Raw genomic sequence first — 15,369 nt, 5'->3', positions numbered from 1 at the left:
TTCCTGATGCAACCAGATAATCCAGAAGACATTTTATTTAGGACTTATGCTATAAAGGGAGAATATAGTACAGATTTAAAAGAAATGGAAGGCTGTTAATATAGGGGGAAAAAATCAGACTCATGTGTCATAGATACTCAGTGTCTTGCTAGCATACCAGAGGCATTCTGCTTTGTCATAGGGGAGGAAATCACCCCTCACAAACAGGATTGGGAAAATGTGAAGTGGTTGTAGAGGCAGCATCATCGAGAGGTTCCAGTGGGTAGTCATCAGGAGTAGACCTGAGACTCAAACTTCAGCCAAGGCAGAAAGTCTCATAGAGCAATTGTAGGGAGTTTATGTAGCTGGGGCCAACCACAAGACGTTTAGGACAGCTGTCCAATACAGAAGAAATAAAAAATAAAAATGTCTTCTTGCACAGCACTGGGCACTTCTCCAGTGGAGGTTTTTCAAATGATCTTTTAAATATCTGTATAATTTGTATGGTGTTCTCTTTTCATTTCTGGTACAGAAGTGTGCTCCTCAAACTAATTTTGCTTAAGAAAAAAATCATAGAACTGGGCTCAGTGGTGTGCACACATGTAGTCCCAGCTATTTAAGAGGCTGAGGCCTGAGAGTTGCTTAACTCAAAATCCTAAGGGCAGCCAGGACAACATAGCAAGACCCCGCCAAAAAAAAATTATATGGCTTATGGTGATTAAGGGATTAGAAATACAATACTCAAAAACTTTATCAAAGACATATGGTAAAACAAGATAGAAACCCAGTAAACAGTATTAGCAGACTTTTATACATATTAAATGGTTAAAAGCACATACATTCTGTATCTATGAAGACATCTATATGGACTGTGATTGTGTATTGTCTACGACTTGCTTTGGCTGTAACGTTTTCTGTATTCACTGGTTTCTTGCAGACAATATTGCACATAAGCAAACTGAAGTTCACATTATGCAGATTTTTCTCTAATATTTCAGTCATGTTGGCATAAGTTTGCACTTTCAACACAAAATGCTGCATTTCCTACTAAGCAATGTCCGAGTGAGGTTCAAGGGCTTTTTCAGACATGGACTTCAAACGCACTCATCCCCAGAATAAGTATACCAGGCTGGAGACTCATCTATGGGTCATATATTGGATTCTGATGATAGCTCTTCTAGAAGCTAATAGCTCCATTTCAAAGGGGGCATACATAGTAGATGGGTCATAACCCCAAGTCTTACACACTAAAGTGAACCTCCAAAAAGAAAAATCATCAGGTCCAGAAACTTTTTTTCCTGACATTTCCAGTGAATTCAGGCAGATGAAGGACCTCATGCTAAATCATGGGCCAACCATTGGTTGCTGTGATAGAGGATTTGGTTCTACTAAATTCTTTATCTACAGCTCAGCATCAATGGAATAGTACCTTCTGACAAGTATAACACAAGGAAATGCAAGCTTGAGACATCCTACTATAATGCAGATGCAAAAGCAATAAAGAGATTGATATGGCCCGAAAGTCCCACCCACAGAGTCCCTCCTTTTTCCCATCACGTTTGTTGGAACCATGCCAGCTAAATTCAGGTGCTTTTGTTCCTACAGGAACACAAGAGCTAAATGCCTACTTGTCTCAGGCTGTAACTCAGCTTCCACAAGACCTCACTACTTCCTGGTTGGTGCTCTGAGGAAAAGAATCAAGGGTTGGTGGGTGTTAGAAGTTGGTCAAAGAACATGGGAGTTTATTCCCTTTGGGTCCTTAAGGCCCATGTCTTTGCCTGTGCACCTCCCACCATAGGGAAATGCTGGGCTCCATGGCTTTTTCTTTACATCCCTCTGCAGATTGCAGCTCTGCCCTAAAAACCCTGGCACTTTTTACTACCACTATATCCAGTGTAGCTTGTCTCTGAGGGACAAGTTATTGTCACTTGGGTGCCTGTATCCACTAGAGGTATAAAAGTTTAAGACCCTTCCTTCCCTCCAAATCCCCCAGAATATTCAGACATGTGTAGGGCATTCTAGCTCCTTAATGATGGGGAGACCTGAGTCACAACTTAAAGCAGCTGCTTTGTGGGGAGGGGTACATGGATAATGAGGTATCAGTTACAAGTGGGGAGAGTATTTCTATACCACTGAGACACATTTACTTTTATGGCTGAACAGTGCCAAAGATGCTTGGTCCACCCAAATCCTTCTACCAGCTGCAAGGACCCCTTAAATCTTCCTCATCTCACAGAAGACAAAAATAACAAGCTGCCTGTCTTAGCACTACTTCTTTGTATTCAGTCAGCAAGCACTTTTCCTGTGTTGAGATTTCTAATCAGTGAACACTGTACACCTCTTTTATTTAGGTCTCCTTTGATTTTTTTCCATTAACATTTTGTGAAAAGGAGATTGTGAATTTGTGTTCATATATTCCTTGTTGGAATGTGAGGAATATATTGTTGTGTCCTAATTTTTTTTGTATTTGCTTATTCTATGTACAATGTCACCTGTAACCAGTTAAAGAGTTTTCTTTCTAATTTGTATAATTTCAATTATTTTTTGGGGTGCCTTGCTACACTGACCAAAATTTCCAGTATTGTTGAATAAGAGTTGTACATAACCATTTTGCCTTATTCCTGATTTTAAGGGGATAGCATTTAATCTTTCAACATTAAATATGATGATAGCTGTATGATTTTTGTGTAATCAAATTGAGGAAGTTTGCTTTCTATTCCTTGTTTGCTGAGTTATCACAAATAGGTAAGAACTTAATCAAATAATTTTTCTGTATCCATATTTATGGCGACATGCTTCTTCTTTAGCCTACTGACATGGCGGATTACACTGAGAGGTTTTTGTTTTACAGATATATTTTTAATGTTAAACCAGCCTTGCATACCTGGAATCAATGGCTAAAGGGGGAAAAAATAAGTGTTGGGTGTTATGGGCCACACCTGTGATCTCAGCATTCTGGAGGAAGAGGCAGAAGGATAGGTAGATGCAAATTTAAGGCCAGCCTGGACTACACAGTGAGTTCAAGGCCAGCTTGAACTACATAGTAAGACTCTGTCTCAAAACCTCTCCCCTCCCAAAAAAGTGGGGAGGGGAATGAAAAACAAAACAAAAATAAATTGCTAAGGATCTGTAGAGCTATTTCCCATTTATTAAACCACACTGATTGGTATATTTTCAATTTTTATCTTAGTTGTGCTAAAGATTTAGCAGTTTTACTGTTTTTTAAGACTTTTAAAAAGATTTTATTTCTAAAATGTGCCTTCATCACACCCAAAATGTGTAAAGCTGGTTTTGGAATTGATCCTGCAACAGCAAGCAATCAAAGTATGAGCAGTCAGGGATACCAACCATGGGCACCAAGATGTCAGTCCTCTGGCAACTCAATCTCCAGAGTTTTTCTTTAGCTGTTTTTTATTTCTGGTGGGTTGTGCTGTAGTGCTCTGCATGACAGAGAGGCCCAACTTTGAGGAAGGGTGGCAGCCCACATCCTCTGCTTTTATGGGCTTAATGATATGACCTGGCTTGGTGACTACCTTGGGGGTGGTGAGCTTTTGGAAGGCCCTCTGGGTGTTCCACAAAGACCCTACAGGGGTCTGGATGGTCCTTTCAAATTGTTGATGGTGAGTGAATGGATATGGAAGCACCTGTACTTGATGAGCTGTTGCGTGGATGTTGCGCTTCTCACTGATAATTACATTTGGCAAATTCTTGTCTTTTCTTGGAGGCCCTTCAGGGGCTTTAATGAGAAACCGGCGTCTTTTCTTGGCACTGGGCCTCAGGCCTACACCACCCCATTTGCCCCAGCCAGGCAGCATCAGGTCAACATCCTTTGGCTTATTTGTCTCCACAGCTTCTCTCTTCTCTTTCAAGAAATCTCTGATGACATCATCTCCAGCAAAAGCTTCCTTTATCATCTGCTTTAGGTTTCTCTCCTCTTCATCTTCCAATTCCTCTACTGCTGTGGGAATAGCCAAAGATTTCATGAAAGGAGATTTTGTTAGAAGGTTCTGGAGATCAATCACTTGCTCCTTTTTCTTTTCCTTAGGGACATCAGTCTGGTTATTTGGGTTTCTCTTCATTTGCTCCCATTTTAACAAAGGTCTGGGAAGCTCCTCATTTTGAAAATGCTCTTCTTTGCCCTCATCTAGTTCTACCAGAATTTGTACTCTCTCTGCCCTCTGACACAACAGAGACTCCTCTTCTTCTAGGACACATTCCTCTTTCTGGACCTGGAGAACAGTCCCTGCTCGATTCACTGTTTGCTTGCTGGAGTGATGGTTTTCCTTGAGTTTCTGATTCAAAGTCCTCAATTTGGCTAATATGTCCTGGCTGCTAGAATCTTTTGTTTCTTGGCTGCCCACTGGATCAGTATCCTGGTTGAGGCAAAAATTTTTTCGCAGGCATCGTCTTTCCCCAAATTCTTGCAACAAAATTTCTTCCTCTGCTGATGGTTTTTTATCTTCCTTGCTTTTAGAAAACTTCTGGACAACAGGCTCAGGTAGTTGGTCAGGGTCTGCCTGGATTTCACCCTCTTTTCCATTACTGTTACAGTTCCTAAGCATCCAAGGATTTGGTCCATCTGCACACATCTGTACTTCATTCACTACATCAGGGATAAGGGGTTCTTCCTCTCCCACACCCCTCTTCTCTTCCTCACTCTCTGAGATTACCTGGAGTTTCTGTGTTAGTTCTTTGTTCTTAGCCAATTGTTCTTGCACAGCTTGGCGAGCCTCCAAGTCGTATTTGGCCATAATTGTCTTTGACTTCGCCCATCTCCCACTGTTCTGGTGCTTAAGGCTCATTCGCTCTATCATTCTGGCCTTTTCAATTTTTTCCAGCTCATCCATTGCAGCAGTAGGATTCACCTTCCACAGCTGATCAAAGTCTTTTAGGGTTTTCTTGGCCTTTTCTTTCTTTACATGTCTATGAAACTGCTTACTTTTGATCTTCTTCTCTCTTTTTGCCCTGGCTTCATAGTAAGACTGCAAAGCCCGGGCCCTTTGAAGCTCTGCTCGGTGCATCTTAGCCTCTTCCAGGCTCATAGCTTTGAGAGAGGCCTTTTCCATGGGAGCCAATAAACAGTCTGTCACCGGCTGCTTGTTTTTATGGAGGAGGTTAAAAACTTCTTGCTCCAAGGGAGTCCTTGCTTTCCAACCACTGAAGACAAGTTCAGTGGGAATAAAGCCTGACTGCCCCTTCTCCAGGGGAAATACCAGCTGCTCTGCTTGCCGGTTCTTGAGAACAATAGGATCCCATTTGGAGAGGGTTTGTGATGTTTTATTGAATGCTATTTCTCTGTGGATCTGTTTAACTTCTTCTTTGTTAAGGGGTAATTCCACAGTCTTCTTGGATTTAACTTTATTCAGTTGCTTTTTCATAACAGCGAATGAAGATGAAGCTTTAACAGGCTCAAGAAGATCTGAAAGTCCCAGCCTTTCTCCTGATCCTTCAGAACTCACATTGAATTCTGATACTGTCAAGCTAGCTTCAGATCTCTCAGCCAATTTCCATCTATTCTTTTTATCAAGAGAACTGATTGCTTGCAGAAGCTTTTGATGCTTTCTCTCTTCATCACTGTCCCCCTCATCTTCACTAGCACTCAAGGGGTAGTTGTTTGGTAAATCCACAAGTTCTTCCTGCTGGCTTAAAGCCAGAAGATCCTCTATAGTCTGGATAGCTTTCATCTTGGCAGCCTGCATCAACCACATGAGTCAAGAGTGGAAGCCAAAAACTTTTTCATTTTTGAGGAACCAAATTTTTGTTTCATGGATTTGCTCCATTATTTTTCGTTTTCAATTTCACTGATTTTTGCTTTTGATCTTGTCTAAGTCCATTTTCTATTCCTGTAACAGAACATGAGAGTAATTGTAAAGAAAAAGAGGTTTATTTTGGCTTATGGTTCTACCCCAATGTCTGTTCAGTTTTTGGTGAGGGTCGTATTCTGTTACATGCATGGAGAAGCAGAAAGGGAAGTAGGTACATGCAGAAAAGAATAAAAAACAGGCAAAGAGTTTGACCCACTTTGTAACAATCTACCCTTAAAAGAAATCAATTTCTGTGAGAAATACAATACATTAATAAGGACAGACCCTGAGAACCTCTTAAAGGCCTCACCATCTCTCAACACAGTTACCTTAAGACTATAACAACATAAAGTTTTGGTAAGAACAAGTCTTACTGGAACCATAGCAGAAGTTTAGTATTTTCTTTGTCTAGTTACTCTAGAGTATATTTTGTTTTACTTTGCTTAAGTTTCTTGGGGTAGTAACTTAGAGAACTGATTTCAGACCTTTTCTTTGTTTCTAATATCAGCACTTAGATCTATAAATTTCTTTTCAATACCCTTTTAGCTACATCTCAGATTTTGACATGCTACACTGATATTTTCCATTATTCTATGTACTTTAGATTTTTCTTTGAGCTGGGAGTGGTGAAGCATGCCTCCACTCCCAGTGTGCAAGAGGCTGAGGCAGGAGGATTGCCCCATGTTAGAAGCCAGCCTGAGCTACATAGTGAGCTCAAAGCCAGCCTGAAGTACATAGCAAGTTCCTGTTTCAAAAAAATTTTCCTTTGAAACTACCTTTTATTCACAGGTTAGAGATATGTTCTTTCAAGATTTCCTGTTGTTTTTTATATTAGAGTGGTACCTTGGTTCACAAACTTAATTTGTTCCACAATTTTGCTAGGGAACTGAATTGTTCATGAACAGAAGCATTGTGAACTGAGGTATTACAATGAGGCTTACAAGGAAATGTAATGCAGTTCATGACCAGAATAATGGAACAAATTGTGTTTGTGAACCAAGGTACCACTGTACTGGTTTCACGTTTTATTCCATTATGATCAGAGAAAATAATCCAAACAATTTCTACCATTTTAAACTTAATGAGGCTTATTTTATGACCCAGTGTATAGACACGTGCAGTATATTTTCCCTTGGTACTTTAAAAATGTATTCTGTTGGTTTGGTATGAAGTGTTCTAAAATCTCAATGAGATCCTCTTGGGTGACTGTGTTATCTGTTCTCCATCCTTTATTGTTCAGAGGTTTTGTCTGTTGTTATGAGTTGGGTATGGATGTTCCCAATTATAATTATTGTCTATTTCACCTTTTATTACCATCCAATATTTACTTCATATATTTTGAAGGCCTGCTGTCTGATGTGTACATATTTAGGGTTATGTCATCTTGTTGGTGGTGGAACGATCCTTTTATCAAGCAATATCTTCCTTTCTTTCTAGTAATGCTCTGAAATCTATCTATTTATTTATGAAACCTATTTATTAAGGTAGCTTTAATATTCGTATTGCATGTAACTTTCCATTCATTTAATTTTAAACTTTTTTTTTTTTTGGTGGGGGGAGTTGTGTCCCAGTCACTTTCTGTATCCCTGAGACCCAATATCTGACATTCACAACTTATAAGAGAGATTTATTTGGGCTCACACTCACAGTCCATGATCAGCTGGTTCCAAGGCAGGAAGGGCATACCACAAGGGAATGTGGAGGAAAGCTGCTCACATCATGGCAGCCAGAGAACAAAAAAGTGATAAACATGGGAAGGAGATCTACCCTTCCAGGTCGTGCACCCAAGAATCTTCTTCTGATCAGACTCCACTGCCTAATAGCAAGTTAGCTATACTGCTGAGTAAGCCCTGTCTCTGAGCACATGAGGCCCTTAAGGGACACTCCTGCTTTTTTAATACATGTTTACAGTATGTGCAGTTTAAAATCATTTTGGCGAGTGGGTACATTACATAATACAGCTTGTTTCTTTTTTAAAAATCTCCTTCCCCTTCTTTTCCTCCTCTTCTAAATCCCCTTTTACCACTTTCATTCTTGCTGATATTAATCTTAGTTTGTGTTTATGACACAAAGTTTACATTTATTGAGGTTATTAGGTTTCTTACATGGCCTGTCTTTATTCTATTTATTTCCCCTTTCCTTCCCCCTCTCTTCTCACTCATATTCTCTTGGATCCCTTCCCATCTGCAAGAGATCTATCTTCTTGTCTCCTCCAATCCTTTATTGTGCTGTCTGTACTTTGCTTCCCTCAAATGAGAAATACTATATGGCATTTAAGCTTGTGTGTCTGACTTATTTCACTCAATACTGTATTTTCCAGGTGCATCCATTTTCTTACAATGTCTCCAATTTGTCCTTCTTTGTAGCCAAGTAGTATTCCATTAGATACCATATTTTCCTTATCCAACCATCTGTTGATGGGTATACAGGTTGCTTACAGGATTTAGCTATTATGAGTTGTGCTGCTATAAACATTGGTATACATGTATGGCTATAGAATGATGTCTTTAGCTCTTTGGGGAAGATATCTATAAGGGAAACAGCTAGGTCACATGTAATTATTAATATTAGTTCTCTGAGGAATTTTATAGTGATTTCCACGGTGGTTGTACTCCTTTACACTCTGGGTGATATTCTTGATGCAACCCATAACTGGTTAGCTTGTTTTCTGTTGTCCAGATGGCCTTAAGCAATTCTCTTGTCAGTTTCCAGAGTTACTGGGACCACAGGGGTACACAGTTGTGCCTACCTTGTTGATTTAAAGTAAGCTTCTTATAGACAGCAGAGTTGGACCATTTAAATTACTTACAAGTCAAATTATTTAAATACAGGGTGACCAAAAATTGTAATTTTTTGGTCAATTTATAAAGAAGGCCAAGGATGTAGCTCAGTGACACAGCACCTGCCCAGCAAGCATGAGGTTGTGAGTTCGATTCTTGGTATCAAAAAAAAAATTTATAATGAAAATATATAAATGACACATATGAGTGCATCTCATGCAAACACCAGTCAACTGGCTGAAATAACACCCAACCAAGTGACCCTTGGGTAGTCAGTGTATAAACAAATGCACTGTCCAAGTGATGCTCAGGATAAACTGTTAAGTGGTTAAAAATCCACTCTAAAAAGTTAAAAAGAGCTGGGGATGTAGCTCAGTGTGAAGACCTTGGGTTCCATTCCCAGTGCAACCCCACCCACTAATCCATTCTACCAATCTTTTATCTTTTAATTGCTGTGTTTAGACCATTTACATTTAAAGTAATTATCAATAAGGACACAAATGTTATTTTTATAATTTTTAATCTAATAAATTCATTAGGATAGTCATTTACTCCTTTGAAAAAATTTTACTTTCATTTTATTTTTATTATCTTTTATTTTTTTTTTTTTTCCTTGAGACACGGTCTTACTTTGTAGTGCGGGCTGGCCTTGAACTCACTATGTAGCCCAGATTGGCCTGAAACTCATGGTGATCCTCCTGCCTCAGCCTCCCAAGTGTTGGGATGACATGTGTGCACCACCACTCCTGGCATTTACTCCTCCTTTAATCCATTCTGATGTTCTGTCTTTTCTGAAGACTTCTGTCATCATTTCTTTATATTTCTCATTAACTTTTCTTTGGTTATTCTTTAAAATCATGTTTGCTAGTAATAAATTCTACTGGTTATTCTTCATCTGTGTTTCCTTATGAAATGTGTACACCTCCTTCTGGCTGCCACTGTATCAGATCAGAAATTACCTAATCTTCTTATTTATATTGCCCTGTGTGTCTTCTCTCTCTGCCTTCAAGACTTTTTCCCTTTAGTCTTCAGAAGTTTAACAGATATGCCTCACTGTGGACTCCTTTGGGTTTATTTCCCTGGTTTCTTGAATATGTATGTTTACACTTTCAGGATTTTGTTTTCTGTTTTCATTTTTGCTCAATTTGAGGAATCTTCAGCCATTATTTCTTGAAATATTTTTCAGTTCTATTCTCTTCTTCAGGGAGTATAGTATAAGCTTTGTAGTTACTGTCATTTCAAAAGGTCCCTGAAACATGGTTTTTTAAGTGAACTTTCTAAAAGTGCCCCATGCTGATGATCAAGCCTTTAACACATGGGGTTTGGGACACATTTACCATCTAAACCATAACAAGCTGTTATACTTTTCAGCTCCAGAATGTACTTATAGCTCCTCTTTAATAATTTCTCTTTATTGATATCATCTATTTGATCGTATCAGTATATCATTCTCTTGGTTTGTTCTCATTTTTTTCTTTCTGGTTGCCTTCAACTCTTAAACACATATAAGTTAGTCAATTCAGTATCTTCATTTAATAAATCCAGTATGTTTGTCAGAGGTACATTCTATCATTCTTTTGAGTGGGCCATGTATTTCTGTTTTTTATATGTCATTCAATTTTTGTTGATACTGGGTATAATACTACAATGTGATAGCCTTGAGAATCAGATTCTCCCACTTATCTAGTGTTTGCTGTTTCTTGTTGAGGTCAGCAGGTACCAATCTGGCTAAGTACTTTTTCAAACTACAGTAAGTTCTCAACTTAGGAACGTATGCATTATGAACTTTCACAGCTGTACTGTATATGACTCACTTTTGGACATACAGACGAATCTTGATTTCAAACAATTCTCCTGTAACAGAACTTGTTTGTAAGCTGGACACTCATTGTAGCTTACAAAGATTATACAGCAAGTCCCTGACTTATGAACATTCAAGTTGAGAACTTTCACAGGTGTATTGTATAAGACTCACTGTTGGCTTACAAATGAATCCAATTTACAAAAAATTCTCCTTGAACAAAAGTCAGAGATTTACTGTATTCTTTGTTGTGTGTTGTCACTGAACTTTCATTTTCTTTTCTTCAGTAGATACAGTGGCGCCTCAGTTTATGAACTTAATTCATTCTATGATTCTGGTTATGAACCAAATTGATCACAAACCAAATAAAATTTCCCCAAGATTCAATTAAATAAAGTTAATCTGTTTGGACCCCTAAAAATGTCACAAACCAATTTTGGTCAGGAACCGAATCAAATTTTCCATAAGGTTCAATGTAAATAAGGTTAATCTGTTCTGAACCATATGTATTTTTTTAACCACAAAAATATGAAACAAAGTACAGTACAGTATAAAGACAGGGAACACCAACCTTGCTTGAGAAGATTTCTGGGGTGGAAGACAGGAAGGTGTGTGCGTGTGGGGGTTACTGTCTGGAGGGAGAGTACCCTTCCAGAAGGCCACTGGGGAGATCTCCTTCAGGGGTTTCCTCTCTTCTTTGTCTCTTAGCTACCAAGTCCATTTGGATGAAAAATCTGCCTAATGGCATTTGTTTTTTTCTGTGCTGCATAACCCTCCAGAAATGAGAGACCACATAATTGTTCATCAGATTCAACACTTTGTTTGTTAAATTTACATTGGGGTGGTGCTTCTCAAAGAAATCCTGGCACTCATTCCACTTGTCCATGATGGATTTTATCACATCACTGCTAACCTCTTCCCTCTCTTCCTCTTTCTCAGAGGAATATTCTTCAACAATCACCTTCTGCTGCTCACTCCACCCTGGCAGTGCCTTTTCCTTCTTCATGATATAGGTTCTATTTGGCATCTTCTTCCAGAAGAGCCCTGTTTCATCACAATTGAACACTTGTTGAATGAGATATCCTTCTGCCTGATTCATGAATTCTGTGAATTCTTTTTTATAGGCTTCTGCAGCAGCTCTGTCAGAACTAGAATCCTTACCATGTCTTATCACACTGTGGATGCCACTTCTCTTGCGGAATTTTATCAAACCACCCTCTACTGGCTTTAAATGTATCAGCTGTTGCATTTGTAGAAGGGTTTTCTTCCACTAAATCACTGTGCAATTTCCTGGCTTTTTCACAGATCATAGCTTCACTAACACTGTCACCTGCCAGCTGTTTCTCATTCAACCATACTAACAACAGTTTTTCCACCTCTTCCAGCACTTGTGACCTCTGCTTGGTTAATGTCGTTACTCCTTTTGCCACATCAACTCTTTTGATGGCACCCTTATTCTTCAAAATAGTTGAGATTGTTGACTTTGCCATTTTGTACTCAGAGGCCAGATCAGTCACACAGATACCACACTCATGCTTCTCTACAATTTTCTTCTTCAATTCAAATGGTTATTTTCTCCAGAACCTTCTTCTTACTGTTCTGGCTCTGCACATTCTTGTCATTTTCATTACTGCTCTGCACTTTCTTTTTACCACCATACTTGCTCTGAACTTTCTCTGGAGCCATACTGGATTGAATAATACTGTATAGTACTGTATGTGCTGAAAAGCACACAAAAGATTCACAGCAAGTGTGCACAGGTCTGTCTTTGACCTTGATCTTGACTCCAGGAAGCCATGACCATGTGTCAGAGCAGCAAAGTGGCTGAATTTATATTCATTTGGGGAAGATCGCCACAGTGGTATTTGTCACCTGATGTGGAGTTCATAAATGGAAGCAAAATTTTGTCCAATGCTTCTGTTCACGAACTGAATTGTTTGCAAACAGAAGCGTTCATTAACTGAGATATTACTGTATAAACTTCCTTAAACTCCTGAAACCAGAAAAAAAAATATTCAAGTCTCTACAGAATGCCTCTATAATAGGATAGTCTTTCCACACTTATCTAGGCTTCCTGTAAGTTTCATCTTTACCCTTACCCTTATCCTTACCCTTTTGTTTGTGCAAAGTCCAAAGAGTAGCCAGACGGGTAAACCTAGTGTCTCTCAGGTTGTGGGCATGCATCTTGCTAAAAGCATGCATATTGTACTGTAGATGCTCCAGTTTACTCAGTATCTCTTCAAATCTTTTTTCTTTCAAGAACCTTCCTCCTAGCCTTATCCTCTCCAGATATTTGGAGCTGTCTGCTGGTTAACACACACCAGCTATCGGGAGTGTCACCTTAAATGCTTTGGACAGACTCCTTCTGGAAAGCCACTGGAGCCCAAAAGGGCAAAAGAAGGACAAACTTTTGTTCTGGTCTCTCAAGGAACCTTCAGACAAGCCAACATACTAAATTGCAGTTTTAAAAAGCAAAGTCTGTTTTCCTGCGGGCACCTACTAGCTGCACCAGCAAAGCAGGCTGTTGTCATCATAGTCTCCACAACTGAGAGTGGGGATGGGACACTGGCAAATACAAATTCTCAAAGCTTACCAACATTCTTAAGTATTCTCCTATGTTTTCTTATTAGATTTCACAGTTCCAAAAAAGTTGTTAGTTTTTGCCATCTTAATGGCTGATTTAATGGAAGGACTGATTATTGAAGTCCTTAGTCCACCCATTCCCTTAATGCTGTACTCCCACCAATCTTGATGAATTGGTACTCAAGTCCTTTTAATACCAAATAATGACATACTGTAATTTTCTTCACATAGCTATTCCTAATTTCTTATATACGTAACCTGATGCTAGTACAATGACACCTCAGTTCATGAATTTAATTCTTTCCATGATTCTGGCCACCAACTGAACTGGATGAGAAAGAACCAAATCAAGTTTCCCCATAAAGTCACCACTGAACCTAACCGCTGAATTTGATTTGGTTCTCACCAAATTCAGATTGAGACCAGAATCATGGAAAGAGCTAAGTTCATGAACCGAGGTACAAGTGTTTTTTGTGTTTGGTTGCTGTCCTACATGAAGTTCTATTTTCTGTAGTACTATCACTGGCATATAAGAAAATTGATGTTATAAAAAAAATTACTAAGAGATAACGTCTACTAAGTATTGTTTGGTGCAAAAAGTTACAAACTATTGTGATCTTGTTTTTTGGGTCTAATGATACTATTTTTGTAAAGACACCAGAGAAGTTGTCCACAGCACTTAATCTGGGTTGCCTGTAGGAAGTCAGAATATATAATTGTGTTAATTTTGTTCATTTGTATTTTACCTAAAATTTGCATACTCTTTTTGATTTGTGGTCAAGTGTTCATGATTGCCCATTATCTACCCACAGTCTTAGCTTGGCAGAACATTAGTTAGGCTTCTATCCTTGCCACTGGCCTTTGAATCTTGGCCTTTCTCTAGGTCTGAGTAAGCCTACTCGTGCAGAAAGGCTGCCTTTGGGGAGACACATTTCCTGTCAGACTAATCCCACTAGGCTGCTTGCTCACCTCCGTCCTTGCTTTGCAGTTCCTCCCAAAAGTTTTATTTTATTCTTCCTTACAAAGGAAAATCCTCAATTTGATTTTAAGATGCTTGTAAATTCTGAATTCAGCATTATTCCTATTGCAATAGATTTCTTGAATAAGTTTTCTTGCTTAGGACTTATTTTTAAGAGACTATTTGCTTATCTATTTCACTGCTGAGAGTAACGCTACTGTTCACTTTTTAAAATAGCACTGTTACTAGTATGTTAATACATTTAATTTCCTAGTGTGTAACCTTTTCATTCATATTGGAGTGTGTGTGCACACGCGCGAATCTCGTATACGTTCATAACTTACCATGACTTACATCTTTGCTCCCTCGGGTAATTGATATGCTGGCTGTAGACAAATCCCACCTTCCTGGGTACCAAGAAGTACAGCTGGGGTGTCAGCGGCAGCCAAGTTGGCAGCATCCACTCTAAGCTGCACCACACAAGGAACGTTCGTTCAATCGCCAGCCCGCGGAAGCTGCTTCACCATGGGCCGCGACTCCTGTCGCGCAAGCCCGGCTTGCGCGGGGCCTCTTACGCGCAAGCGCGGGGGTCTCTGCTGCGCACGCGCGACCTCTGCCGTGCACGCGCGGCTCACGCGGATTGCGGTGTGAGAGAACACGGGCGACGCGGGGCACGCTGGGAGCGGTCATTGCGCACATCGCGGAAGTGTGGCCAGCGGAGATGGTGGCGGAAGACTGGCAAGGTAGGTGGCTGATGTCTCCGTGCTGCGCTGTGGATGCAGCGGTTGTCTCTGGGCTTGGGGTCGGCCGCTGAAAAGAGCCCAGGCAGGCTGTTCGGGAGCCGCGGCAGAGGAAGCGACCCGAGAGAATATGAGCTCCGCGTCCAAAGCCAGCATGAAACACCTGCCTCTTGGGATCGCCCTGGCATCCGTAATGAACGTGCCTGGCGCTGAAGGCTGCTTCTGGCGCCCAAACACTTCTGCTGCTTCCAGATCGTGCACACAGCCTGGCCCGTGGGGATCAAAGTCAGAAGCTGGTCGGCAGACAAACCAAAAGATAGTTCTGGCGTCCTTCCTCTAAATGGCTAGCCTTTCCAGTTTACCATTCGGCACCGAGCCTCCAGCATACTTGGCAGAAGTAATTTTCAGTGTGAAGAAATGATTTGCAGGATTGAATCTTGCAATGTTTCTTGGATTTCCCGATATCTTCAGCGCCCTTGAGGCAGACAGCGTAATTATTTTGAAGCAGATCTGAACAGTCCATACTTCTCAGCAGCCTTGATTTGAATTTATGGAACCTGGGGGCCAAGGATATAGCTCAACTGCACCAGCGCTTGCCTGGCAAGCACAAGGTCCTGAGTTGGATTCCTGGTACCAAAAAAAAAACCGAAAAAAAAAAAAAAAAAAAGCCGAGTGTGGTGGTGCATGCCTGTAATCCCAGCACTCGGGAGGCTGAGGCAGGAGG

At 40.1% G+C, this 15,369-nt stretch overlaps 1 protein-coding gene across 1 annotated transcript; it reads right to left on the bottom strand.

Moving 5' to 3' along the window:
- Nucleotides 1–3,197: 3,197 nt before the first annotated feature.
- Nucleotides 3,198–15,283, bottom strand: LOC102003491 (U3 small nucleolar RNA-associated protein 14 homolog A-like). Its single transcript, XM_005411756.2, has 2 exons — nucleotides 14,250–15,283; nucleotides 3,198–5,822 (listed from the first exon to the last, which is right to left on the bottom strand). The coding sequence occupies exon 2, from the start codon at nucleotides 5,685–5,687 to the stop codon at nucleotides 3,360–3,362; it is 2,328 nt and encodes a 775-aa protein (XP_005411813.1). The 5' UTR covers nucleotides 5,688–5,822; nucleotides 14,250–15,283; the 3' UTR covers nucleotides 3,198–3,359.
- Nucleotides 15,284–15,369: the final 86 nt, after the last annotated feature.

The sequence above is a fragment of the Chinchilla lanigera genome, unplaced genomic scaffold, assembly GCF_000276665.1.
Source record: "Chinchilla lanigera isolate Chin_1 unplaced genomic scaffold, ChiLan1.0 scaffold00145, whole genome shotgun sequence".
NCBI classification, from domain to species: Eukaryota; Metazoa; Chordata; class Mammalia; order Rodentia; family Chinchillidae; genus Chinchilla; species Chinchilla lanigera.
The sequence above is the reverse complement of the archived record's forward strand: the minus strand, read 5'-3'. Positions and strand labels throughout refer to the sequence as shown.